This window comes from Hemiscyllium ocellatum, chromosome 10 (assembly GCF_020745735.1).
Source record: "Hemiscyllium ocellatum isolate sHemOce1 chromosome 10, sHemOce1.pat.X.cur, whole genome shotgun sequence".
Taxonomy (NCBI): Eukaryota; Metazoa; Chordata; class Chondrichthyes; order Orectolobiformes; family Hemiscylliidae; genus Hemiscyllium; species Hemiscyllium ocellatum.
In genome coordinates, this window is record NC_083410.1 from 11,062,731 (window position 1) to 11,089,213 (window position 26,483).

Here is a 26,483-nt window from a genome sequence, read left to right on the forward strand (position 1 = left end):
AATGGACTGTGAGACTCTTAAAAGCCAGACAGTCTAACACAATCGAAGGCTGTTAGTTTTTATGCCATCTTTGATGAAGAACCTCCAGACTTTCCCCGCACCATTTTAGTTGGTGTTTTCTGCAGCACAGAACAGAGACACCAAGTTGGCAACAGAAACTCACTGCTGCAAACAGACAGTTGGCAGAGAGCTGGTATCAGTGAACATTACAGAATGTTACAGCACAGAAGGCCATTTAACCCACTGTGTCTGTACCAGCTCTTGAAAGAGCTACCCAGCCAGGACCACTCTCCAGTTCGATGGCTGTACCTCCTTTTCAAATATACATCCAGCTGTCCTTCGAAACCTCTTTTGGTATTTGCCACCACCAGTGTCCCAGAAAGTATATTCCAAACACTAATGACTCTGAGTAAAGACATTTCTCCCTCATCTCATTCTAGCTCTCTTGCTGACCGTCTTGAAATTGTGACTCCTGGTGAGCAAATAAGGTGCCCAGAACTGAACACAAAACTCCAAACATGGTCTGACCAATGACTTGTACAGGTTGAATAGATCGAGCCTGCACTCATTGAAAAGAGTCAGAGGCAACTTTATTGAAACATAGGAACTTGACAGGGTAAAAGTTGCTTTCTCTTGTGGGGAAGTCTCGGTTCAGAGGGGTCACACATTTAAGACAAAGATGTGGAGGAATTCCTTCTCTCAGAGGGGAGTGAACCTGTAGAATTCTTTGCCTTTGAGGGCTGCAGAGGCTGAGTCATAAAGATATTCAAGGCTGAGACAGACAAATTTTTAATCCGTAAGGGAATGACGGGTTATGGGGAAAAGTCAGGAAAGTGGAGCTGAGAATTATCATGATCGCATTGAATGGTGGAGCAGACTCGATGGGCTGAATGGCCTAACTCTTCCCCCAGGTTTTATGGTCAGCACTTAAAACAATACAGACTGAAATGAGAGAGACTGCAAATACATCAATAATACAGCTCACCACAAGAGGTCTGTGAAACCTTTATGACGATGCATGACAGGAGAGGAACTGTTCAGCATGGAGAGGATACACTCCAGGTACAGGAGCTGCAACTGTTGGTTATTACTGAAAGGAAGAGGGCAGAAGTTAAAATGCAGCTCAGACAAATTCAACTAGAAATTCTAACAGACAGGTCCCTAATCCCACAAGAAAAGTAGAAATGGATCCATGCAAGAAGTTAGTCAATAAATTCAAACCTATATGATCTACGGGCAGCAGATAGTCCCCAGAATTTATGGCTAATGTTTGTATGCTCACAGTATGCCCACTGGCTGTGATACTCTGGTGGCAGCATTGCATACATCGAGAAAACGTCACCACATATCACCTATTCAACTGAACGAGACAGTGTGAAATGCAAAATTTCTGCATAGGTGCTTGATCCAGACTCTAATGCCCTCCTCATTCAGGGGATTACAAGAAAATCAATAAACAAAAAGGGAATCGAAAAATTTATGAAGACTGGCATGCTTCTGTATATGTTTGCATTTACAGCACCTTACATCATCCAACCAAATACAGCCAGTAATGGAAGGTGACAGCTATCAAGCAGCAAAACAATAACCTGCTCAATGATGCTCAGATTGGGTTCCTCCAGGGCCAGTCAGCTCCTGATTTCATTACATCCCGACCCAAACATGGACAAAAAGAGGTGAACTCCAGTGTTTGCCATCAACGAGATCTATACTAGCCAACACTCCTTCAACAGCACCTTCAAAACGCATGACCACTACCATCTACAGCGACAAGAGCAGCAAATACATGGGAACACCTTCACCTGCAAGCTCACTAACTTGGAAATATACCATTGTTCCTGCAGTGTGCCTGGGTCAGAATCCTGAAACTGCCTCCTTAACAGCACTGTGAAGTTACCTGTGTCACATGTGTGACACCACTTACAACACTCTCTTCGCCACTGATGCATAATGGCAGTAGTCAAGAGGGTGGTGCTGGAAAAGCACAGCAGGTCAAGCAGCATCCGAGGAGCAGGAGCGTAGACATTTCAGGCAGTTGTATATATTATCCACAAGATGCATTGCAGTAACTCAATAAAGGTTCACCAAGACCTCTGGGGCATCGAGTTCAAGGGCAGGAGGTACATGGGAGCACTACCATTTACAAACCAATAATCATCCTGACTTAGAGATACATTATCATTCCTTCAGTGTTATTGGGTCAAAATCTTGGAACTCCCTCCCTAACAACGTTGTGCTGGGTACCTATGTCATCTGGACGACAGTGATTCATGGACATTTAGGGGTGGACAGTAAATGCTGGTCTTTCCATTGGCCTCATATCCTACAAACTAAATTTCTGAGTACTTTATAGAGTATAACATGGAGGCAGCTTGGAAACTGATGTTAATGAAAATGGCTAATGGACACGGCTTTGTGGCAGCTGCCCATTCTAAATCTCGTGGGACCTATACATTAGTACAAATGAACTCTCCGTGGGACTGAGAAAGGGCTAAATCCCATACCAAGTTGAAAAACTGAGGCAACCGCGTGATTCCTGATACTGGGACTGCTGGAAAATATTCGCGAAACAAACAAAAAATGAAACTGGATGGACCAACCAGCCTCCACTACCGCTGAGGCAAAATGCTGGAACCCCCGTCCTACCAGCTCTGTGGGCATCCCTATTCCATGGATTGCCACAGTTCAAGAAAGCAGCTCACCACCACCTTCCCAAGTGCAATTAGGGATGGGCAACAAATATTGGCCCAAGCCTGTGATGCCTACATCCTATGAATACATCAATCAGTGAACCACATAATGGTTACTGGACAGAGGGAGGCCAATCAGCCCATCGTACAATGCTGGTTCTCTACAAGAGCAAACTTAGCAAGCCCCACCACCAGCTTCCCTCTCTTCTCCCTTCCTCCTCAGTCCTTCTGTAGTTAGAGCTGCAGTTACATTCCTTTCCCCACTGTCATCCCTGGGGCCAGCTATTAGAATGGAGAGGGGAGCCTCGCTGCCTCAGACAGACTTGGCAGAGAATTCTAGTCATTGCTGTGATTTCTGAGTGTGCGCGGTAGTTAGGCCTGAGCTGGACAGGTTTGTGGATAATCTTTAGGGAAATGTCTTAAAGCCTGAACCATGGAGAGTCCACTTACGTCACCACTCTTTGCAGCTTCTCGCAAAGGACAGCAAGCACAGAGACCACGTCCTCACACAGCGACTCGACCGGGATTGAGGAGCCTGACAAAAGGAGCATAGGACGATCAGTACGACGCAAACATCTCTGAGAGCTCAGTAAAGCCTGACACTGGCTTCAGGAATAACAGAGGGAGGGGAGGGGCATAACAGGAAAGGCAGACTTCAACATGGTGTAGTGTAACGTAAACCAAGTCACATGGTGAGACATCGGGATGGACGGCCAACAGCCAGGTCAAAGGGGAGTTAAGACCTACCCACTCAGTCCAAGGTTGTCATGGTGACATCTGTAAGACACAATGGTGGTCTTTTGAGAGACCACCCGAGAGGGTAGTCACAAACTCCATAGGGTGGATGATAAAGGGGGAGGGCAGGGAGGGTTTGTCCACAATTCACTCCTAGCAAGCCCACCCTTAAACCATAACATGCCAAGGTTGGGACTAAATCAACCAATGGTGGGGCTTCTGGTCCTCACTTGGAGGTTACTCCCTCCCTTCAGAGCTGCTACTTGATCTGATTCACCATGAGCTCCAATATTCCTGACACCCTGAATTGTAGAAAAAGGCCCAGGGGAGGTTCATGGCTTTCTTGTGAGGAGTTAGGTGGTAAAGGGACACCATGGGGTCTTAGGGCAGGGGGATGGAGGTATGGTGGGGAGCAGGGTGGTCTGGGTTCAGTCGGGCTGATAGCAGAGAAGGGTGGACTCATTGGTGTTAAGGGGAGAGGGGTGTACAGTTGATATGTGCGGAACATCCTGAAGAATGAAATGCCTCGTTTTCCTCTCCCTCCCTGTATCACGTCAAACAAACTGCCTACTCTCGCCCGACTGCCTACATCAGGCATATGTACCACATTATTCCAGTCAATAGGCTTGTTAACAAATCCAAATGACCTTTAATGGTTTATGTATGTATGTATAGCCACCCGACTTTACACTCGCCCCACTCTCCTCCCACAGTCCAAAGATGTGGATCGACAATGGGAAATTGTACCATGGTGTCCAGGTTTGTACAGGATTAGCCAATGGTAAATGGGCTAAGATGGGGCCTAGGTCTGGGCAGGATGCTCTCCAGAGGGCCGGTGCAGATTCACTGGACTGAATGGCCTCTTTCTGCACATTAGCGATTCTATAAAGCTTGCAGGGCTAGAAGAGTGACAGAGCTATAGAAACATTATGCCAGAGGAGGCCATTCAGCCCACTGAATCCATGCTGACCCTTCATAGAGGGATCAAGTCCATCCTGTTCCTCCACTCCATAAATGTGACTTTGCAAGTTTATTTCCCTTAAGTGTCTTTTAAAAATCATGGATCGTCTTCGCTTCCACCATATTGCCTTGAAGGCAAAGAATTATACCTGACATTCCTATCCCCACCCCAAATCTCTTGCCCAAAACCTTAAAATGTGTTCCTCTCGTCCTTGTAATTCATGGGATGGGCTAATGGATGAGAGCAACTTTTCCTTGTCAACTTTACATAAACCTGTTGTGATATTGTATACGTTGATCAAGTCTCCTGTTAATCTCCAATGCTCCAATGGGTTAGTTAGGTAAATTGTTCCTAACATTGATACAGGTATAATGGACTGAATGCCTTCCTCTGTTAAGTGACTTTATAAGCAAGCTTAAATGACATGTTTAACCTGTCACCTGCCACCTGGACTTAGCAGCCACACAAGAACAGGCCATGTGGCCCAACGCGTATACGATGGTACACACAAAAACAGAAATTGCTGGAGAAACTCAACAGATCTGAGGCCAGCGACTCTTCTTCAGATAGCCGGACTCAAAACATTAACTCTGTTTTCTCTTCACAGATGCAGCCAATCCTGCTGAATTTCTCCAGCAATTTCCATTTCAGATCTCCAACATCCACAGTTCTTCGATTTATTTAAGTACATGTTGGCATTTGCTCCCCCTAAGTTGGGCGAAGGATTTTTTTTTACCTTTGCTGTAATGTTCCTCCTGCAACGTACAACCATCCTCATTCTGAAGAGAGAAGGGAAATTGATTCATTTAGTCAGGTCAACTGTCAACAATAACTGGAGCTACACGTATGATGAGCAGACATACTTACTGGTGACTGGAATGCAAAGGAACTTTAAATGGTACAAACACTATGTGATAGAAGTTCAACTGTGCATCAAGGAGGATACAACACGCTTAATATTACTCTCATTTTCAACTTCCAGAGAAGATTGCAGAAATAAACAGGGAAAACCCATGTCCAAGGTTAACTTAAGTAAGTGCAATTCTGCTAAGTATCTCGATCCATGAGTTCAAAGAGGTTCTGTTTGGGAACATGGACATCAGAGATACAGGGGTCTCCATTATATGTGAATAGCAAATAGAGTATTTGAGTTATCTCCAACTAACAGATGTGGAACCTTTCATTACTCTACCCTTAGTGAAGCCTCACCAGATACTGAAATTGTTTTGGTCATCTTCTCCAGGGTTTTCTGCTATGATAGTCAATGTTATTGGGGATCTTATAGAAACATATAAAATTATGAAGGGAATAGCTAAGATAGAGGCAGGGAGGTTGTTTACACCGACGGGTGAAACTAGAAATAGGGGGCGAAGCCTCAAAAAAAAGTGATCAGATTTAGGACTGAGTTGAGGAGGAACTTCTTCTCCCCAAAAGGTTGTGAATCTGTGGAATTCCCTGCCAAGTGAGGCATGTTTTTAAGGCAAAGATGTTCGAAAAGTAAAGGAATTAAGGGTTATGGTGAGAGGGCAGATAAGCAGACCTGAGGCCATGTAAAGATCAGCCATGATCTTATTGAATGATATAGCAGACTCGAGGGACCAAATGGCCTACTCCTGCTCCTAGTTCTTAAGTTACCTCAAAACACCCATCAGGGAACATTTCAGCTACAACCCTCAGAGAGAAATTTGGAAGAAAAGCCAGATTATACAGTAGGGGTAAAATCAATTGTTTTTGAGTGCTTCTTAAGGGCTACCCTTTGAATTCCGAGGGGCTACATTTTGTTTCTCAAGGGACTACATTTTCACTTGTACTAATCCGTTCATTAGGTGATAGGGTCATATCGTAACAATACCTGCAATGTTGTGTGGAGACTCAGACAGAAACAAAATTAGAAGAATTCATCAGTATCATGAATAATTACAACCCTCCATTTAACATAAAACACAACACACAAGGAACACATTAATATCATGCACACTACAGTATTTAAACTGGCAGAAGACAACAGGCATAATTTTGCATAATTTTTTAGAAAGAAATAACTGATACACACTTCTGTAAACAAAAAGCTATCAGCTTGGATGTTTTTGCCATGGACTGGTGAGAACAGCTAAACAAGCTGAATCATTGTCTCCAAAGTAATCATTTCAAGTAATTCAACGTTTTTGAGATGCTTTGAGACATGATAACACAAAGGTAAATATTTATGAAACAGAGCTGTTCAGTATTAAATTATCTAATCACGACAATAACATTTTGCCCTGAGTTTCCACTACCTTAAGCTCAAGATTCCACATTATTTGCACGGAATTCATTAGCGTGTTGACTTCAAGATTTCTTGGTTCCCAGTAAGTTTAGTGATCCATATTGAAAGGTTTTCCCTTTCTAGGCCATTTTCCCATTTTTGATATCTCTCTCCTTCCTTATTTAGCATGATTTCCCTCACAGGACCTCTAGCTCCAGTCTTGTTCGCTCCCGATATGGCAGAATCATTCCCCAGCCCACCCCCGCCTACAGTAGCCCCACTTCCCCAGTCTCTCTTTCACTGGCCCCAGTGGCTCAACTTCCCCAGCTTCAGAGTACTCTTGCTAAAATTCATCTCTCACACCTCTGTCTTTGCTCAATGAACATTAAACAGTGTAACTATGAAAGAAATCATCCCCATCCTGTCCTGACAAGTCAGGCATACATTCCAGTGAACCATACAGTGCAGATGAAGGCCATTCAGCCCATAATGCTATTATTCCTCTGCTTTACGCTGTACCATGAAAGTATTTATCACTTCATATTATTAACATTACTCTGAACTTAGCTCCTCACAACTTTCCTTTGTTCAGAGTCAATATACCTGTCTCACAAGCCAAGATCCAGTAAATCCCCATCTTGCCCATTTTGGGGGCACGGTGGCACAGTGGTTAGCACTGCTGCCTCACAGTGCCAGGGACCCGGATTCAACTCCTACCTCGGGCAACTGTCTGTGTGGAGTTTGCACATTCTCCCCGTGTCTGCGTGGGTTTCCTCTGGGTGCTCTGGTGTCCTCCCACAGCCCAAAGATGTGCAGGTCAGGGGAATTGGCCACGCCAAATTGCCCAGTGTTAAGTGCATTAGTCAGGGTTGTGGAATGGGTCTGGGTGGGTTACTCTTCGGAGCGTCAGTGTGGACTTGTTGGGCTGAAGGGTCTGTTCCCATACTGTAGGGAAGCTAATCTAATTTAATCTAATCTACCCCAGCATTTTACAGAATTCCATGACCAACATCCAGTTGGGGAAAATCCAGTTCCAGAATGAGGCCATGCGCAAAACAGTGAGTGACAGGCAGTAGAGACGCCTTTGATTGGTATATGAACAGATGAGCATATAAATCATGGGTAGGAGTGGGCCATTCAGCCCCTTGAGCTTGCCCTGCTATTCAATAAGATCATGACTGAACTGACAGTTACCTCAACTCCACTTCCCTACCTATGCACAATACCCAAGTCTCCCTCGTTGGTCACAAAATCTATATTTCTTTACTCGTTCACTGGGTAAAAGCTGGGCCACTTTTTATCACCCAAACCTAATTATGCTTGAGAAAGTGGTGGTGAGCTGCCTATTTGAACTGCCACAGTCCATGTTCTGTAGATAGACTCTTGGCACCATTAGGACTTACTTCTACCTGAACTATAGTCATTGACCCTGCCTCTGGGGAAGGGTGCTCCAAAGACACACAACTTTCTGAAAGAGGAAGATCCCCCTGGAATAAGGGACCCTCTCTTTTTACGTGGTGCTCCCTTCATTCTGCACAGTTCTTCTCACCTCACTCTCCTGCCTCAGACGGAGTTGCTGGGTCAAGTCACTCAACATCTGGCTGAGGGTGGCTCGCACCGCTGTGTTGATACTGCGCTGGTGACTGCTGGCTATGTACGTCTCGATGCAAACCTGGTTCACGACGACAAGAAGGAGAGAGGATATGAGACAAGCAGCAAAGTATATGGCAAATACAAAATCCCTGGGGAAAATTAACATACAGAGAGACCCAGGTGTTCCCTGAAGTTGGCAACGCAGGTCGATAGAGTGGTCAAGGCGGCATACAGCAATGCTTTCCTTCATCGGACGGGGCATTGAGTACAAAAGAGGTGGCAGGTCATGTTATAGTTGTATAGGACTTTGGTTCAGCCATATTTGGAGTACTACGTACAGTTCTGGTCGCCACATTACCAAAATGATGCCGATGCTTTGGAGAGGGTGCAGAGGAGGTTCATCAGGATGTTGCTTGATATGGAGAGCGCTAGTTATGAGGAGAGGTTGAGTAGATTAGGATTATTTTCGTTACAAAGGTGGAGTTTGAGGGGGAGACCTGATTGAGGTCTACAAAATCATGAGAGATATAGACAGGGTAAATAGCAAGAAGCTTTTTCCCCAGAGTGGGGGACTCAACTGCTAGGGGTTATGAGTTCAAGGTGAGAGGGGAAAAGCTTAAGGGAGATATGCGTGGTAAGTGTTTTACGCAGAGAATAGTAGGTGTCTGGAACTCGTTGCCAGCAGCAGTGGTAGAGGCAAGCACAATAGCATCATTTAAGATGTATCTGATCAGATACATGAATGGGCAGGGAGCTGAGGGATACAGATCCTTCAAAAATAGGCAACTGGTTTAGACAGAGGATCTGGATCAGAGCAGGCTTGAAGGGCTGAAGGACCTGTTTCCATGCTGTAATTTTTCTTTGTAAATGTCCCATCGCAGTTACAGGGGTTGGGGGGTTGAGGAAGGCTGAATCCCACATCGGTCCCCATCTGGCCTCCTGAAGGTTTCTGGAATCCTTCCCTCAGGGTGAGTAGGAAGGTCCCAGACATTCTACATCCTATGCTTACTTATTTATTCCTCACTTGGGCATTCCACCTTGTTTAGGGAATGTGGGCAAACATGGCAGACACTGCCCAGCACAGTAAGATCCCACAAATAGATGCAATAGGATAATAGCCGTGTTCAGGGGAAGGCTTGAATCCTGCCACTAGTCATGTGAACAGCAGTAAAGCACACTGCTTTCTCTCATTGACACTCAAAAAAACAAGAAACGTGAAAACACAGAAAATAGGAACAGGAGCAGGCCTTTCGGCCCATTGAGCCCGCCCATTCAATAGCCAGTTCTCGCTTTTCCCTCATATCCGATCGAAACATGGGAAAAGAAACCAAAAAGACTTGTGTCTGGACAGTACCATTTCCCAACCACCTGAAGGAGCTTTACTGATCACTTTGAAACTGCAGTGCCTGATGTAGTTCAGGAAACACAGCAGTTATTACCTGCACTGGAAGCAGTGCAACTAAGGATCAGTAGAGGGCGAGAGGGGTTGTCCTAGGGTGGTAGGCTGAGAAAAAGTGGTGAGCGCAGCAGGTCAGGCAGCATCCAAGGAGCAGGAGAATCTTCAGGATTCCTGAAGAAGGGCTTATGTCCGAAACGTTGATTCTCTTGCTCCTTGGATGCTGCCTGACCCGTTGCGCTTTTCCAGCAACACATTTTTCAGCTCTGATCTCCAGCGTCTGCAGTCCTCACTTTCTCCTCCCTGAGAAAAAGTGGGTCTCCATTCTCTCCACAGCTGAGAAAGAATGAGCAGTGACCTTACTGAAACGTACAAGCAAAGAGCTATTCCCTAAGAGGGCAGGGGTTCAGAACTAGGGAGGACATTTTTAAGGTGAGAAGAGGAAGATTTGAAAAGGACATGAGGGGCAACTTTTCCAGACAGAGAGTAATTTGTGTGTGGAATGAACTGCCAGAGGAAATGGTGGATGCAGCTACAGTTACAACGTTTAAAAGACATTTGGATAAGTACATGAATAGGAAAGCTTTGGTGGGATATGGGCTAAGCACTGGCAGCTGCGACTATTTGATTTGGGAACATGATTGGCATGAACTGGTCGGACTGAAGGGTCTGTTTCCACACTGTATGACTCTAGAGGTTCACTAGATTGATTCCAGAGATGAGGAGTCTGTCATATGAAGACAGATTGAACAGATTAGGCCTAATACTGTCTGGAAATTAGAAGAATGAGGGGAGATCAAACTGAGGTATTCAGGATGATAAAAGGTGCAGATAAAATAAACGTGGAGTGGATGCTTCCTCTTGTGGGGCATTCTGGGATGAGAGGACATTGTTTTAAGATAAGGAGTGGCAAATTTAAAACAGAGTTGAGGAGAAACTACTTCTCCCAAAGGGTTGTGAATCTGTGGAATGCGGCGGACGCTGAGACAGTGAGTATATTTAAGGAGGAGTTAGACAGATTTTTAATTGGTAATGGGTTGAAAGATAATGAAGAGGAGGCAGGAAAATGGGGGTGAGGAACTTAACAGCCATGATCAAATGGCAGATCAGACTCGATGGGCTAAATGGTCTACTCCTGCTCCTATTGTTTGTGGTCATTGTATGCACAGAAAGATCCCACAAACAGCAACGCGATCATGATCTGATAATCTGTTTTTTTGTAATGTTGATTGGAAAATAAAAATCAATCAGAACACCAGAGAAAGGTCCATCTCCACAATAGTCCAAAGGGACCTGTTACTATCCCCCATCTCCAAGCAGGCTACGGGAGCCTCAGTTGAACATCTCATTATTTCCTCAGTTATGTATTGAAGTGTCAGCCTGGGTCTTGGGGCTAAAAGATCCTGGAGATGGAGTTAAATTCAGGGCCTTATGACTCAGAGGTCAGAGTCACAAATGAACCACAACAACACCTGCTAATGCGGACTGAATTGCTCAGTCCGTTTTAAGTTGCTCCCTTGATTTTAAAATATCCCAAAAGGCTTTACAGACAACACACACCATGCATCCACATAAAACATGTATGCAAACAGATATACAAATACATAAGCAAACATATGTACAAATGCATATGAAAACACATATATAAACATGTATGCAAAAACACATGCAAACAGTATGCAAACATAAGCAAACATATGCAAACACAGAAGCAAACATACAAACAAATACAAACACACATACACAAACATGTATACAACACAAACATATATGCAAACACCCACAAAATGCCTTCAATACATACACATATGAAAACATATACAAACATATATTTAACACAAATACATACATAAACACAGACAAGCAGATATACAAACATGTACACAAACACATATGTAACATAAACACATATGCAAACATTGATAACCACATACGTGGAGAATCACTTTGTCAAGCAGGCAGTAAAACAATCAGGGTGTAAGAGATACACAGGAAGCATTACCTCAGCAATCTTCAGCACTGCACTGCCATTTATTTCAAATGACGATGAGTATGTGATACACAGCAGCACCTTTCAAAGAAGCATAGAATGAATAAAAATACCAGGCATAAATATAAACTCAAACCAGGCCACAATCTCCACAGAACCACCTGTTTCTTGGAAATTCTAGTGCACTCTCTAATGATGCCAAATGGAGAAAGGGTTAGGGTCAAGGTAGTGAGGTTAAGAGGCACTGTGTTCACCCTGTACCTTGATGATCATATATCATGCCCTGCCTTCCCTCATGTCACCTCATAACAGCTCGGAGTGTGTTTCTGGGCAAATTTCCTGGGTATTTGGCCCATGCTCTCTACCTAGGTCCAGCGGGGCTTTCCCACGAATGATAATTGATATATATCCCATCCTGGGTCTTTCAAAGGCCATGGAAGAAAAGTCTTACATTTAAATATCACCTGTAACATCCTGAAACATGGTGCAGCACTGCTGTAATGTAGTAAAGATAGTGGCCAATTAGCGTCCAGTAAGATCAGTGAAATAGCATTGTCACAATGACCAGGTGCTCAGCTGTAGACAAGCTGGTTGGATGATAACTAGCGTGTGAGCACCATGAAAAACTCCTGTAATGTTCTCGCAGTGCTGGGCCAGACTGTCGGTCTGCAGTGGGACCTGGGTCCACAAGAGGCAGGTGTACCACCCCAGGAGCCACCTAAAAAGGGAACTGATGACATTGAAGGTACTGCCACTTTTGCTTTCCCTGGTTGAGGGTTGGATTGGCATTCAGGAGAGAATGCTTCTGAATGGACCTCCCATTCCACTTGACAACAGCCCTGTCCCTGGGATTTCAGATGAGATCCTGGAACCCCAGAGGTCTGCGATCAGGAATCCTGCTCAAAGTCTATATGGTCTCCCTGGAATTCCAAAGCCCATTCCCTCAACCACAACATGCCGGGGCTTGGGGCACCCCATCGTAAATGGGACCCCCTCCTCAGGAACGATCGCCCCCATGTAAGTTTGCATGTTATCAATGAGTGAGCACCTTCATGACTTCCACTTGCAGGTCCTCGTTCAGAAAGGGTGTAACCTTCATGGAGTCCAGCATCTGGTTCAGCAACTGTCTGTCCTCCAGCTCTTTCTCCGCTGACACCAGCCTCTCATCGGCCAGCAGTTTCTAATGGAACACAGCAAAAGGTTACCTTTTACACCACTGATACTAAACGCCCTTCCACCTCCATCACATCCCCTCCCTCTCTGTTCTGCTCTGCCATATCTTTGCTTCCTCCCTGGTTACTCCAATGCTCTCTTTACTGGCCTCCCAAGCTCAAAGCTCTGCTGGTCCTAATCCCAACTCACACCAAATTCCATTTCCCCACTTCCACCTCCCACCACCCCACAGAGTTTACTGACTCACCGTAATTATTGGTCTCCAAAGTGCCCCCCGCCATGATTTTAGAATCTTTGTTTGTGTTTTCATATCAAGAATCTTACCAATTTTTCTAGTTGCACCACAGAGATTATTCTACTTGATGCATCACAGCCAGATACGGTAACAGCTCCGCCCAGGACTGTAAGAAGCTACAGAGTTGTGAACACAGCCCAGTCTGTCACACAAGGCAGCCTTCCATCCACTGACTCCATCTACACTTCCCAGTGCCTCAGAAAGCCAGCCATCATCAGAGACCCCTCCCACCCCAGTTATAATCTCTTCCGACCTCTTCCATTGGGCAGATTCAAGAACAGCTTCTTCCCTGCTGTCATTAGGTTTGTGAATGGACCTTTCAAATTTCAAATTTATTGTTGATCTTGGTCTTTGTGCAATTTCTCCGCAGCCATAACATTGTATTCCTCGCTCTGTTCTATTACCCTAATGTATTTTATATGGTATGATATGCCCATACTGCAGGCAAAACAAAACTTTTCACTGTACCTATGTACGTGTGACAATAATAAATCAAATCAGCCTCTCTCCCCATCTCTTTTTCCTCGTCCTGCCCTCTAGGATGTCTGCACTCCTCCAATTCTTCACTTATTTCATTACTACAGCATTGGCGGCACAATGGCTCAGTGTTTAGCACTGCTGCTTCACAGCACTAGCGCCCCGGGTTCGATTCCGGCCTCGAGCGACTGTCTGTGTGGAGTTTGCACATTCTCCCTGTGTCTGTGTGGGTTTCCTCTGGGTGCTCTGGTTTCCTCCCACGTCCAAAGATGTGCAGGTCAGGTGAATTGGCCAGAGTGTTCAGGGATGTGTAGATTAGATGCATTAGTCGGGGTAAATGTAGAGTAATATGGTAGAGAATGGGCCTGGGTGGGTCACTCTTCAGAGATCTGGTGTGGACTTGGGCCAAATAGCCTGTTTCCAGAATGTAGGGACTCTATGATTCTATGCCTTCAGCTCTCTGGGCTGTTAAGCTTTGGGATTCCATGTATAAAGCTCTCCATCTCATTACCTCTGCTCTCTCCTTTAAGGGGGAGGTGATGGTGTACTGACAATATCACCAGACTAATAATGGGCAGCACGGTGGCACAGTGGTTAGCATTGCTGCCTCACAGCACCAGAGACCTGGCTTCAATTCACACCTCAGGTGACTGACTGTATGGATTTTTGCAAGGTTTGTAGCTCAGGTTGAGGTTTAGGGAGTAGGTTTGCTCGCTGAGCTGTAGGTTTGATATCCAGACGTGTCATTACCTGGCTAGGTAACATCATCAGTGGCGACCTCTAAGTGAAGCTGTTTGTTATCTCCTGCTTTCTATTTATATGTGTGTCCTAGACAGGGTTCCTGGGGTTTGTGGTGATTTCATTTCCTGTTTGTTTTCTGAGGGGTTGATAGATGGTATCTGGATCTTTGTGTTTGTTTATGGCGTTGTGGTTGGAGTGCCAGGCCTCTAGGAATTCTCTGGCACGTCTTTGCTTAGCCTGTCCCAGGATAGATGTGCAGTCCCAGTCGAAATGGTGGTTTTTTCCCATCCATGTGTAGGGCTATGAGGGAGAGGGGGTCGTGTCTTTTTGTGGCTAGCTGGTGTTCATGTATCCTAGTGGCTAACTTTCTTCCTGTTTGTCCTACGTAGTGTTTGTGGCAGTCCTTGCATAGAATTTTGTAGATGACGTTGGTTTTGTCCATGGGTTGTACTGGGTCTTTTAAGTTTGTTAATTTTTCTTTGAGAGTGTTGGTGGGCTTGTGTGCTACTAGGATTCTGAGGGGTCTTAGTAGTCTGGCTGTCATTTTAGAAACTTCTTTGATGTATGGTAAGGTGGTTAGGGTTTCTGGCTGTGTTTGGTCTGCTTGTCGTGGTTTGTTCTTGAGGAATCTGCGCACTGTATTTTTTGAGTATCCATTCATCTTGAATACGTTGTATAGTTGGTTCTCCTCCATTTTCCGTAGTTTGTCTGTGCTGCAGTGTGTGGTGGCTCGTCGGAATAGTGTTCTGATACAGCTTCGTTTGTGTGTGTTGGGATGGTTGCTGGTGTAGTTGAGTATTTGGTCAGTGTTTGTCGGTTTTCTGTATATGCAGGTTTGTAGTTCTCCGTTGTCCTTTCCTTCGACTGTGACATCCAGGAATGTGAATTTGTTGTCGATTTCTTCCTCCTTGATGAACTTTATACCTGTGAGGGTGTTGATAATGTTAAATATCTCTTCTATCTTGTTTCGTTTCGTGCTGACGAGGGTGTCATCTACGTAGCAGACCCAGATTTTTGGTTTGATGGTTGGTAGGGCTGTTTGTTCTAGCCTTTGCATTACCGCTTCTGCTATGAATCCTGATAGTGGGAATTCCATGGGTGTGCCATTGGTTTGTTTGCAGATTATGTTGTTGACGGTGAAGTGGGTGGTGAGGCACAGGTCCACTAGCTTCATGATGTTTTTGTTGGTAATGTGATTGAAGGTGGTTGGTGTGTGTGTGATGGTCTGTTCTAAAAGTGTGGCAAATGTTTTCTTTGCTAGGTCGATGTTGATGGAGGTGAACAGTGCTGTTACGTCGAATGAGATCATTGTTTCGTCTTCCTCTATTTTGGTGTTTTTGATGAGTTTAGGAATTCCTGGGTGGTGTGGATGGAGTGCTGTGACTCTTCTACTAGGTATTTCAGTCTTGCGTGTAGTTCTTTGGCCAGTCTGTAAGTTGGTTTCCGGGTAGTGAGACTATAGTTCTGAGGGGGGCTATTGGTTTTTGGATTTTTGGTAGTCTGTACAATCGTGGGGTGTTGGTCCCATCTGGTTCAATTTCTGGAAATCCATCTTGTTTAATTGTCCAGAACTGTGTAATTTTCTTAGGAGATAGGTAATTTTGTTTCCTGGTTGTGGGGTCGGGTCTGGCATCAGAGAAGAGAACCACCTATACAACATATTCAAGGAGAATGGATATTCAAAAAAATACAGTCCGCTGATTCCTCAAGAACAAACCACGACAAGCAGACCAAACACAGCCAGAAACCCTAACCACCTTACCATACATCAAAGAAGTTTCAGAAATGACAGCCAGACTACTAAGACCCCTTGGAATCCTAGTAGCACACAAACCCACCAACGCTCTCAAACAAAAACTAACAAACTTAAAAGACCCAGTACAACCCATGGACAAAGCCAACGTCATCTACAAAATTCTATGCAAGGACTGCCACAAACACTACGTACAACAAACAGGAAGAAAGTTAGCCACCAGGATACACGAACACCAGCTAGCCAGAAAAAGACACGACGCTCTCTCCCTCGTAGCCCTACACATGGATGAAAATAAACCACCATTTCGACTGGGACAACACATCTATCCTGGGACAGGCTAAGCAAAGACATGCCAGAGAATTCCTGGAGGCCTGGCACTCCAACCACAATGCCATAAACAAACACATAGATCCAGATACCATCCATCAACCCCTCAGAAAACAAACAGGAAATGACATCACCACAAACCCCAGGAACCCCATTCAGGACAAACGTATAAATAGAAAGCAGGAGACAACAGCTTCGCTTCACTTGGAGGTCGTCACTGATGATGTTACCTAGCCAGGTAATGACACGTCTGGATATCAAACCTACAGCTCAGCGAGCAAACCTGAACTCTGACTGTGTGGAGTTTGCACATTCTCCCCGTGTCTACGTGGGTTTCCTCCGGGTGCTCCGGTTTCCTCCCACAGTCCAAAGATGTGCAGATTAGGTGAATTGGCCATGCTAAATTGCCTGTAGTCTTAGGTGAAGGGGTAAATGTAGGGGTATGGATGGACTGCACTTTGGAGGGTCAGTGTGCACTTGTTGGGCCGAAGGGCCTGTTTCCACACTGTATGTAATCTAACCTAATCTAATCCATGGAACTAAGCTCAAAACCCATTGTAGCAGTTGGCTGATTTTGAATTTAATTAATAAATCAGGAACACAAAAATAGCCTATGAAACTATCATTGACTGTTGTAAAAACCCATCTGGTTCACTGAGGCCCTTTAGGAAAGGAAATCTGCCCTCCTTACCCTGTCCGGCCTATGTGTGACTCCAAATCTACAGCAATGGTGGTTGACTCTTAACTGCAGGTATTTACAATTTATATTAAGGGGTTGGATAAGGAAAGCCAATATAATACAACCAGGTTTGCGGATCACACAAAAATAAGGGGAAAGATCACATTGTGAATGGTTTTGGGCCCCTTATTTAAGGAAAGATATATACTAATATATGGAAAGACATAATGGAGTGGAATCAGTACAGGACACAGGGTGTGAGGAACAGTAATCTAAGAAGCAGTGGGGGTCAGTGAGAAATGGACGCGTGAAATTTCTAAGACAAAAGAAGACTCCACTGTTTAGACCAGTAGCCTGAGTATTCTTATGCTGATTGGTAAGTCGGTTTTCTGTTTCAAGCATTTTGAAATTTGTTCCATCTTTGTCAATCACAAATCCATTTCCTCAGACAGCTTTCCAACCATCACACATTTTAATAATTTCTGGATTGCAAGTCCTAGAAAAACACTGATGTATTGTTTCTTTTAAGGTACAAGGCACGATTGTGATTCGACCTAACCACAGATTGCTTTGATCATTCAAGTAGTCTGTATTTCCAATTTCTCTTCCCCTTTTGGTTAGAAGTGAAAATATCCAACCCCAATAACAAACTGAACGAGCCCCACAAACATCCTCCAGTAACTGTAACCACAGCATGTCAATTTGTCAATTTCCCAAAATGAACTAAATCTCTGTGTTTATCCAATGTCTTAACAAAGACAGTTTCTCAATAGCTCAACTGACCTCATACCTTACAGGAATTACAAGACCAAAGAGACTGAGGCAGTTACATACACCTCCAACCGGCAGTAAGGGAGACCTTAATGATTAGCCATCAGTGGATAATATTCAGCAAGAGAAACAATGACTGGTCCAGTATGTGAGGTGCTGTTTTCAAAAGGAAACTTTGATCAGAAGTCAATGCAATGAGGTCCAACTCAGGGCCAGCAGAGATCAGAATGATGTGTGTGAGTGAAGTGATGGGGGCAGCACAGAGCAGACATTACTTGCTATGAACTTGCTCTGTACATCCAGTGGCCAGTTATGCAGAGCTGGATTTAACTCACTACAGCTTCTGTGCTCTGTATAACTGGCCCGACGCTGCCTTAATCCTGTTTGGCTGAGTAAAACTCTAGCTGAAATAATTGGTATGAGGAGAGGTAAATATAAAGAACTTGCATTTATATAGCACCTATCATGCCAGCAGAATGTCTCAAATCTTTTCAGAATGAATCATGGTGTGATGTCTGCTACCAATAATGAGATAGATTCACAGTTAATTTGTACTTCAATACTGATTGAGGAATAAATATTAGCCACGACACCAGACAGAACACTTCATCGGGTCTTTGAAGAGTACCACAGGATCTTTTACACACATCTAGGAGAGGCACAAGGGCCTCAGTTTAGCGTCTGATCTGAAAGACAGCACGCTGGGCAGTGCAGCACTCCCTCAGTGTCAGTTTGTTTCAGAATCCCAAGTCTCTGGAGTGGGACTTGAACCCATGACCTGGTGATTTGGTAATAAGGATGTTACCCACCGAACCAGCAATAATTCTTTAAACAGATTGATCTATTGCTTTATGGTCTTTAATGTAGCCTTGGAGAAACCGTAACTAACTATAAATTACCTCTGCACCGATACTCAAGAGTACAGTAACCCTGATTGTATATGATTCACAGTGAAAGGGGAAGGGAAACTCCATCGCAGGGTTAACAGTTTTCATCAGAGTCTGCAGATTATCACAAGGAAATAGGAGGGGAAATTACAAAAGTAGAAACAGAAACCAACCTCTCTCCAGTTAAAAGGGGAGAGAGGAGCACAATCTGAGGAACACAAAATCTAAATTCCATTGGACATTGCTCTGAAGACACCTTCAAAATTTGAGATTTTCAGACTGAGAGTCTGATTGTAAAAATCAGCAAAACTAGAACAGCAGAAAGAGGATTCAATCAGCTGATTGCAGGCTATTGAACTAGGAGAGGAATATCAATCTGCAGAGGCTGGACATGGGGACAGGGAGGCTGCCATTCTTCCTGCTGTTACCACTGTTCGTTCCTGGAGCAGTGCAAGGGGAGGTGATCCAGGATTTCAGCAAATGTGCCTGGTTCTTTCAGGGAAAGGTACCACCACAGGGTTTCGACACTCAGAACCGCGTCAAAATCTGCCAGAGGTACAAGAACCATTACCACTTTGTAACCTTGTACCGCACCGAGCTGAGAAACCCCGTCTACTCGGCGTACAGGTATCCCTGCACCATGGGCATTCAGGCGAAACGGAGACCCAGGCCATGGTTTTATGAGCCACAGGTAAGTGTTAGTAACTAGACTGTTCACGGTGTACCACAGACAGAGCATTGCTTGGATACAACAAGCCCTAAACCTGATAAGCATCCAAATCGGTGGCATAATAGACAATGAAGGTTTTCTAAGATTAAAATGGGATCTTGATAAATTGATTAAATGGGCTGAAAAATAACAGATGAAGTTTAATTTGGATAAATGTGAGGTATCGCATGTTGGTACAACAAACAAGGATAGGACTTATACAATTAACGGTCAGGTTCCTGGGTAGTGTTGTACAGAGGGACCTAAGGGTTCAGGTGGCTAATTCTTTGGAGTTTGCGTCACATATAGGCAGGGTGATTTAAAAGGCATTTAACATGCTTGCCTTCATTGCTTAGTCCTTTGAGTATAGAAGTTCAGAAATCATGTTGAGGACATTGGTGATGCCTCTTCTGGAACAGTTCTGGTCATCCAGTTACAGGAACAATATTATTAAACTGGAGAGGGTTCAGCAGACATTTACCAGGATGTTGCCGGCTATTGAAGGTTTTAGTTATAAACAAAGACTGGATAGGCCGGCTCATTTTTCACTGGAGCGTAGGAGGTTCAGGGGCAACCTTACAGAAGTTTATAAAATAATAAGGGGTATAAATAATGTTAATAGTACTTGGCTTTTCCCTAGGACAGGGGCTTTCAAAACTAGGGGGCACATGAGGGACAAACTTTTTACACAGAGGGTAGTTCGTGTGTGGAATGCACTTCCTGAGGAATTGGTGGATATGTATACAATTACAATGTTTAAAAGACATTTGAATAAGAACACGGATAGGAAATGTTTGGAGGGATATGAGTCAGGAGCAGGGAGATGGGGCTAGTTTAGTTTGGGATTATGTTCGGCATGGACTGGTTGGACCGAAGCCTCTGTTTCGATGTCTTATTGGGTCTAATCACAGGGCTCTCCGAGATTTCTCGATGTTGGGAGGCTAAATTGGAATTGGGAATTCACAAATCCAGGCTTGATTTTGCAGACACTGAGTGGCCAAGTCGACTGCATTTTTTTTAGAACAGCCCAAGCTTTGCTGATCTATCTGAAAAATGAAAATCAGATCCAAATGGAATCTGACTGATGTAAAATGAGCACAATACACTCAATCTGCTGGACTGTCACAGGCTGGCCCAGAATTTATTACCCACCCTTAATTGCCCTTGAGAAGGTGGTGATGAGCTGCCGTCTTGAAGCCCCATAGTTCAGGTGGCGGGCAAACACCCACGGTGCTATTTGGGAAAGCGTTCCAGAATTGTGACCTAGTGACACTGAAGGAATGGCAATTTATTTCCAAGGAAGGATGGTGTGTGGTTTTATGGGGAATTTAAAGGTGATGGTGTGTTCCTATTTTAGTATCTCTTATGCTGTTTGATGTCGAATGTTCTGACTGTCCTCCTACCCTAGAGCAGCATTCAAGGCACTAGATCAATGCAACTGGTTTCTGGATTAGTGGTGCTGGAAGAGCACAGCAGTTCAGGCAGCATCCAAGGAGCAGCGAAATCGACGTTTCGGGCAAAAGCCCTTCATCAGGAATAACAAAAAGCCTGAACTGCTGTGCTCTTCCAGCACCACTAATCCAATGCAACTGGTTATCTAGTCTGTCTGTAATTAATTCCTGAAGAAGGGCTCATGCCCGAAACATCGATTCTCCTGCTCCTTGGATGCTGCCTGACCTGCTGCGCTTTTCCAGCAACACATTTTCAGCTCTGATCTCCAGCATCTGCAGTCCTCACTTTCTCCTGTCTGTAATTAATGTCCTGCTGCATATTGCCAGCTATTATTGCAGACATGCTTGAATTGCTTACTCAGTTAAACTCATTAAAGGATATCTCATTCGCAAATGTAAAAGAAAAATTCAAAATTAAAATGCACTCCCATTCGAACTTTAATTTATTTTGTGGTGATGAGTAATTTCATTCTCGCAGTGTGATCTGTGAAGGAGGGCTATGTTTGTTGGTGTGAAGGAGATTTTATTTAGCAATCTAGATGAAGGAACAAAGGGAATTGTTGATAAGTTTGCAGATGACACAATGACAGTTGGAGGGACAGTTGGTATTGAGCACGCAGGGTTCCAGAGCGACTTGGACAGGCTAGGAGAGTGGCAGATGGAATACAGTGTGGGAATGTGTGAGGTTATGCACTTTGGTAGGAAGAATAGAGGCGCAGCCTATTTTCTCAGTGGGGAAAGGCTTTGGAAACATGAAGCACAAAGTGACTTGGGAGTTCTAGTTCAACATTCTCTTCAGGTTAACATGCAGGTTCAGTCAGCAGTTAGGAAGGAAAATTCAACGTTAACATTCATTTCAAGAGGGCGAGAATACAAGAGCAGGGATGTACTGCTAAGGCTGTATAAGGCTCTGGTCAGACCCCAGTTGGAATTTTGTGATCAGGTTTGAGCCCCATATCCAAGGAAGGATTGGAGACGGTCCAGAGGTTTACAAGAATAATCCCAGGGATGGAAGGTTTGTCATATGAGGAACGGTTGAGGACTCTGGGTGTGAACTTGATGGAATTTAGAAGGATATGGGGGGATCTAATTGAAACTTATGCAATACTGAGAGGCCTAGAGTGGGCATGGAGAAGATGTTTCCACTAGTAGGAGAGATACAACCTCAGAGTGAAGGGACAACCTTTTAGAACTGAGATGAGGAGGAATTTCTTTAGTCAGAAGGTGGTGAATCTGTGGAACTCATTGCTGCAGAGGGTTGTGGAGGCCAAGTCACTGAGTGTCTTGAAGTGAAGAGATAGTTAGGTTCTTGATTATTAAGGAGACCACAGGTTATGGGGCAGGATAATAGGGTTGAGAAACATATCAGCCAAAATCAAATAGGAGGAAAGGCTTAAATGAGTTGAATGGCTCCTGTTTCTCATGGTTTTATGGTTAAATTCAGACAATGTCCTCATGTGTTATTTGTTGCGGGTTTCAGATCGATGATCCACATGCCTCACCTGAAATGACCAGAAGCAACAATACCTCCAGTGACCATCAGGCGGTGGATGCAGATTACCGTGGCTCGGGGTATGATCGAGGTCATCTATATCCCTATTCTTTTAATAGGAATGACAGTGCTACAGCCACCTGCACCCTCACCAATGCAGTCCCACAGAAGCACAAAGCCAATGTGAACTGGGCAAAGGAGGCAGAAGATTTTGTCCTCAAGTTGGCAAAGATTTGCCATAAATCCGGCCGCTCGGCCTACATAGTGACGGGCTCAGCCAATTCCACCACCATCAAAATGAAGAACAAGGTGATCGTGCCTGGGGTAGCCTGGACTGCCCTTTGCTGCACTTCCTCACCAAGCCCAAATACTGACCCCTGTCTAAGTAACCGTTTGTGGTTAGAGGGGCAGGATGTACCGAGGTACGATAAAGACTTCTCCGCTGCTTTCAAGAAAAGGATGTTGCCAGAAGAGCCAGCAGTCAGACTGACCGTGAGGGAGCTGCAGAAGGAGCTGGGAGTGGGCAAGATATTTGAGAGTTGCAGAGGGACAAGTGCAGATGATGAGGTGGAAACCTTCAAAGATGTGACCCTCCTGATTGAAGCAGAAATGTCTAACCAGAGGGGACTCAGTTAGGAAACGGCTGTCAGTCTTTGCAATAACGTGCTGTCTCCTTTCAGCAATTGGGCTTCAGCGAATCTAGTGGCTAAGGTTTGCAAATTTGCTGCAAATTCTCACAGCCATGAAACTGCGATCTAAGGTGTGCGATTTTTAACATTCTATTTCACTGTTTGGATTTTTGAACAAGTGGCATGTGGGTTTTGGATTGTGTTTATGAAGGAGGTTAATAATTAACTAGTACACATTTCTATAGCCACGGTGATTTATTTTATTTACAAAGACAGAGACTGCCTGCAGCATAGGGTTTTGTTTTCATTCAGTGAGAGTTATCAGTGAACAAAATGAACAGTTGACTTTGGTTAGAAGAGGATTTGGAATTAGAACTAGAACAAAGAAAATTTACAGCCCAGGAACAGGCCCTTCGGCCCTCCAAGCCTGAGCTGATCCAAATCTACTGTCTAAACCTATCGGTCAATTCCTAAGCATCTCTATTCCTCTGCTCCCCACCTACTCATGCATCTGTCCAGATGCATCTTAAATGATTCTACCGTGCCTGCCTCTATCATCTCTGCTGACAACGCGTTCCAGACGCCCACAATGCTCTGCGTGAAGTACTTGCCGAGTGTATCCCCCTTAAGCTTTCCACCTCTCACTTTGAAAACATGACCTTTCGTTATGGAAGCCTTCACCCTAGGAAAAAGCTTATCTCTACCCACCCTGTCCAAACCCTTCATGATTCCGTAAACCTCAAATCAGGTACCCCCCCCCCCCCCCATCTCCTTTTTTCTAAAGAAAATAAACCTAACCCACTCAACCTCTCTTCGTAGCTAGCACCTTCCATACCAGGCAACACCCTCGTAAACCTTCTCTGCACCCTTTCCAAAGCGTGCATATCTTTTTGGTAGTGTGGCGACCAGAACTGTACAGTGTTCTAAATGTGGCAGAACCAACATCCTGTACAATGTTAACATGACTTGCCAGCTCTTACACTCAATACCCCATCCAACAAAGGCAAGCTTATTATATGCCTTCTTGACCACTCTATCCACTTGTGCAGCAACCTTCAGGGTACAATGGACCTGCACTCCCAGATCTCTCTGCCCATCAACTTTTCCCAAGGCTCTTCTGTTTATTGTTATAGTTCACTCTAGAATTAGTCTTGCCTAAATGCATCACCTCACATTTGTCTGGATTGAAAACCATCTGCCACTTTTTCGCCCAACTCTCCAGTCTGGATTATATTTTTGGTTGAGGAACACATTCAGTTTGGAAAGCTTTTGCTTTCAGTGTGCAGGAGTCCTGGCTAAAGCTGGGGATTTTAATCAGTTGCTCTTGAAGAAAGAAGTTAGGTTGGAATTGTTAAAAATAGGTTCCCTCAGTGTAAAGAGTTCTGTTTGAATGTTCCAGACCAGAAGTCTTTGGTTAGAACCCTGAAAGGAATATTGGAGTAGAGAAAATCTACAATCGTATGAATAATCATTAAAGAGGCTAGCAGATTCTGAAGACCAGTTAAGACAAATCCTATAGAAGTGATACAGAAGGGAATCTTTCCCTGGTGTGAGTACTGTAAAGGGGTGCTGGGAATTAATGAGATTGCATTCTACTGTGTGTTTTGAAACGATAAACTTCTGTTATATGTAAATATATTTCCATTTCTTTTGCATAATAAAGTTCTGCCTTATTGTTAAATCTACATCTATAGCATTGTGTGTTTGTCTAGATAAAAAGAATGATCTATCAAGCCAGATTTTAGCCTGGGCCTGATCTATCCGCTAATAACATTAGCTGAGACCACAACAATATTTTAGTCTGTTTGTCTCATTAACAGTTATACTGAATAAAGCTAATATCATTAGTGTCACATTGTTAAACACATTAAGTACTCAGAATGTGAACTGTCACTATTCACACAATTTCATAATGTGTCACAGTCTGTCATTCATAGGGCACAGAGTAAGAGCAGGCCATTCAACCCCTCAAGCCTGCTATGTGATTCAATGCATTCATGCATTCTGAACGTTAACTCTACTTGCTCACTTGGTTCCATCCCCTAGAGTGCTCCTACCAATCAAAAAGCTAGCAATCGCGTTTTTCAAATTTGCAACTGAACCTCAGGCTCAACAGCTTTTTGTGGGAGGGAGTTCCAGATTTTTGCTCGCCACTGTATGGTGCTATGTTCCCTGACATCACCTGCCAACAGCCTGGCTTAAATTTTAAGGTATTCTCCAAGTTCTAGAGACCCCCACCCAACACCAGAGGAAATAATTTATCAATATCTACCCATTCTAGCAGATCGTGGTTTGCAATGCAGAATGATGTCAGTAGTGTGGGGTCAATTCCATGCTCTGGTTACCATGAAGGACTCTCCTTCACAATCTCTTCCCTTATCTGAGGATTGGTAACCCTCTGGTTAAACCATCACCCATCATCTCTCTCTAATGAGAGAGACACCTATGGTCCACTGGAACTATGTCAACTTTTACCCTAGCAGATGCTTTAATCATCTCAAACACCATAACTACACCATTTCCTCATCTTCTCCTACAAATGTAAGTCTACCTTATGTCATTTTCCTCATCATATAAATCTTTCTGCCTCTATTAAACATATTCCGTGCTGCCTCCAAGATTAGTATTTCTTTCCTGAGACTTAGTGCCCAGAATAAAAAAATTGGCTCTGCGCACATCTCTATGTAACCACAACATGACTTCTACTCCATTACACTGTAGGCCCCTTGAGATAAAGTTCATCACTCTGTTATAGAACTGCAGAGGTCCATTTGGCCTATGATGTCTCTGCAAGCTCTCGGAAACAGCAACTCACCCAGTTTCACACACTCACCCTTTCCCCATAGCCATGAAAATATTTTGCCTGCGGGTAATGAATACATTCCCTTTTGAAGGCAATGATTGAATTGACCTCCAACACAAAGAGGACTGGGTGAGGTAATGGACCTTGCATCTCTGAGAGAAGCAGGCAAGGTGAGGCAGGGAGTACAAAAGGAGGTTGTAGTTTGGATGGAATTAGAAATTAAAATTGCAATTAAGTGTACCTGGAAAGCAGAGGGAACACAGATGAGATAATAAAGAACTGGTGTTTGGCAAGGTTGAGGGCAGAGAAAGGGCATGTTGGATTATGATAGAACAGCGATGATTGGAACCTGGCTAGACCTGGTCAGGATTGGCAGCTGTACATTCCCAGTTACAAGATTTTAAGACAAGATAAAGAAAGGGATAGAAGATGATGGGGATTGCAATATCAAGCAAGGAAGGATGATATCTTGCAAAGATCATCAAATGAGGTCAGAAGGGTAGAAGTAACAAAAACAAAAGGGACAAACACGTTGTTAAATATGTACAATAGACCTCCAACAATGAGGAGGAGAGAGAGGTAACACAGTGGCTCAGTGGTTAGCATTGCTACCTCATGGTGATAGGGACCCGGGTTCGATTCCACCCTTGGATGACTGCTTGTACAGAGTTTGCACATGCTTT

At 44.2% G+C, this 26,483-nt stretch overlaps 2 protein-coding genes across 2 annotated transcripts in view; one reads left to right on the forward strand and one right to left on the reverse strand.

The window, feature by feature from the left end:
* Positions 1–26,483, reverse strand: part of arfgef3 (ARFGEF family member 3) — a 144,698-nt gene that overhangs the window by 83,453 nt on the left and 34,762 nt on the right. Inside the window, exons 4-9 of the mRNA XM_060831245.1 lie at positions 12,659–12,790; positions 11,623–11,691; positions 8,181–8,303; positions 5,123–5,165; positions 3,141–3,225; positions 986–1,090 (exon numbers count right to left, since the gene is read on the reverse strand). Coding sequence (XP_060687228.1) covers positions 986–1,090; positions 3,141–3,225; positions 5,123–5,165; positions 8,181–8,303; positions 11,623–11,691; positions 12,659–12,790 — 557 coding nt within the window. The remainder of the gene's footprint in view (positions 1–985; positions 1,091–3,140; positions 3,226–5,122; positions 5,166–8,180; positions 8,304–11,622; positions 11,692–12,658; positions 12,791–26,483) is intronic.
* On the forward strand, positions 18,919–24,661 carry LOC132819334 (endonuclease domain-containing 1 protein-like). The gene is made up of 2 exons (XM_060830790.1): positions 18,919–19,407; positions 22,357–24,661. The coding sequence occupies exons 1-2, from the start codon at positions 19,108–19,110 to the stop codon at positions 23,002–23,004; spliced, it is 948 nt and encodes a 315-aa protein (XP_060686773.1). The 5' UTR covers positions 18,919–19,107; the 3' UTR covers positions 23,005–24,661.

What these genes read in the sequence shown, in the direction of transcription:
- LOC132819334 (XM_060830790.1), top strand. Translation starts at nt 19,108, where the DNA reads ATGGGGACAGGGAGGCTGCCATTCTTCCTGCTGTTACCACTGTTCGTT. An exon ending in CATGGTTTTATGAGCCACAG is followed by an intron (nt 19,408 to 22,356) that starts GTAAGTGTTAGT and finishes TGCGGGTTTCAG; the next exon opens with ATCGATGATCCACATGCCTC.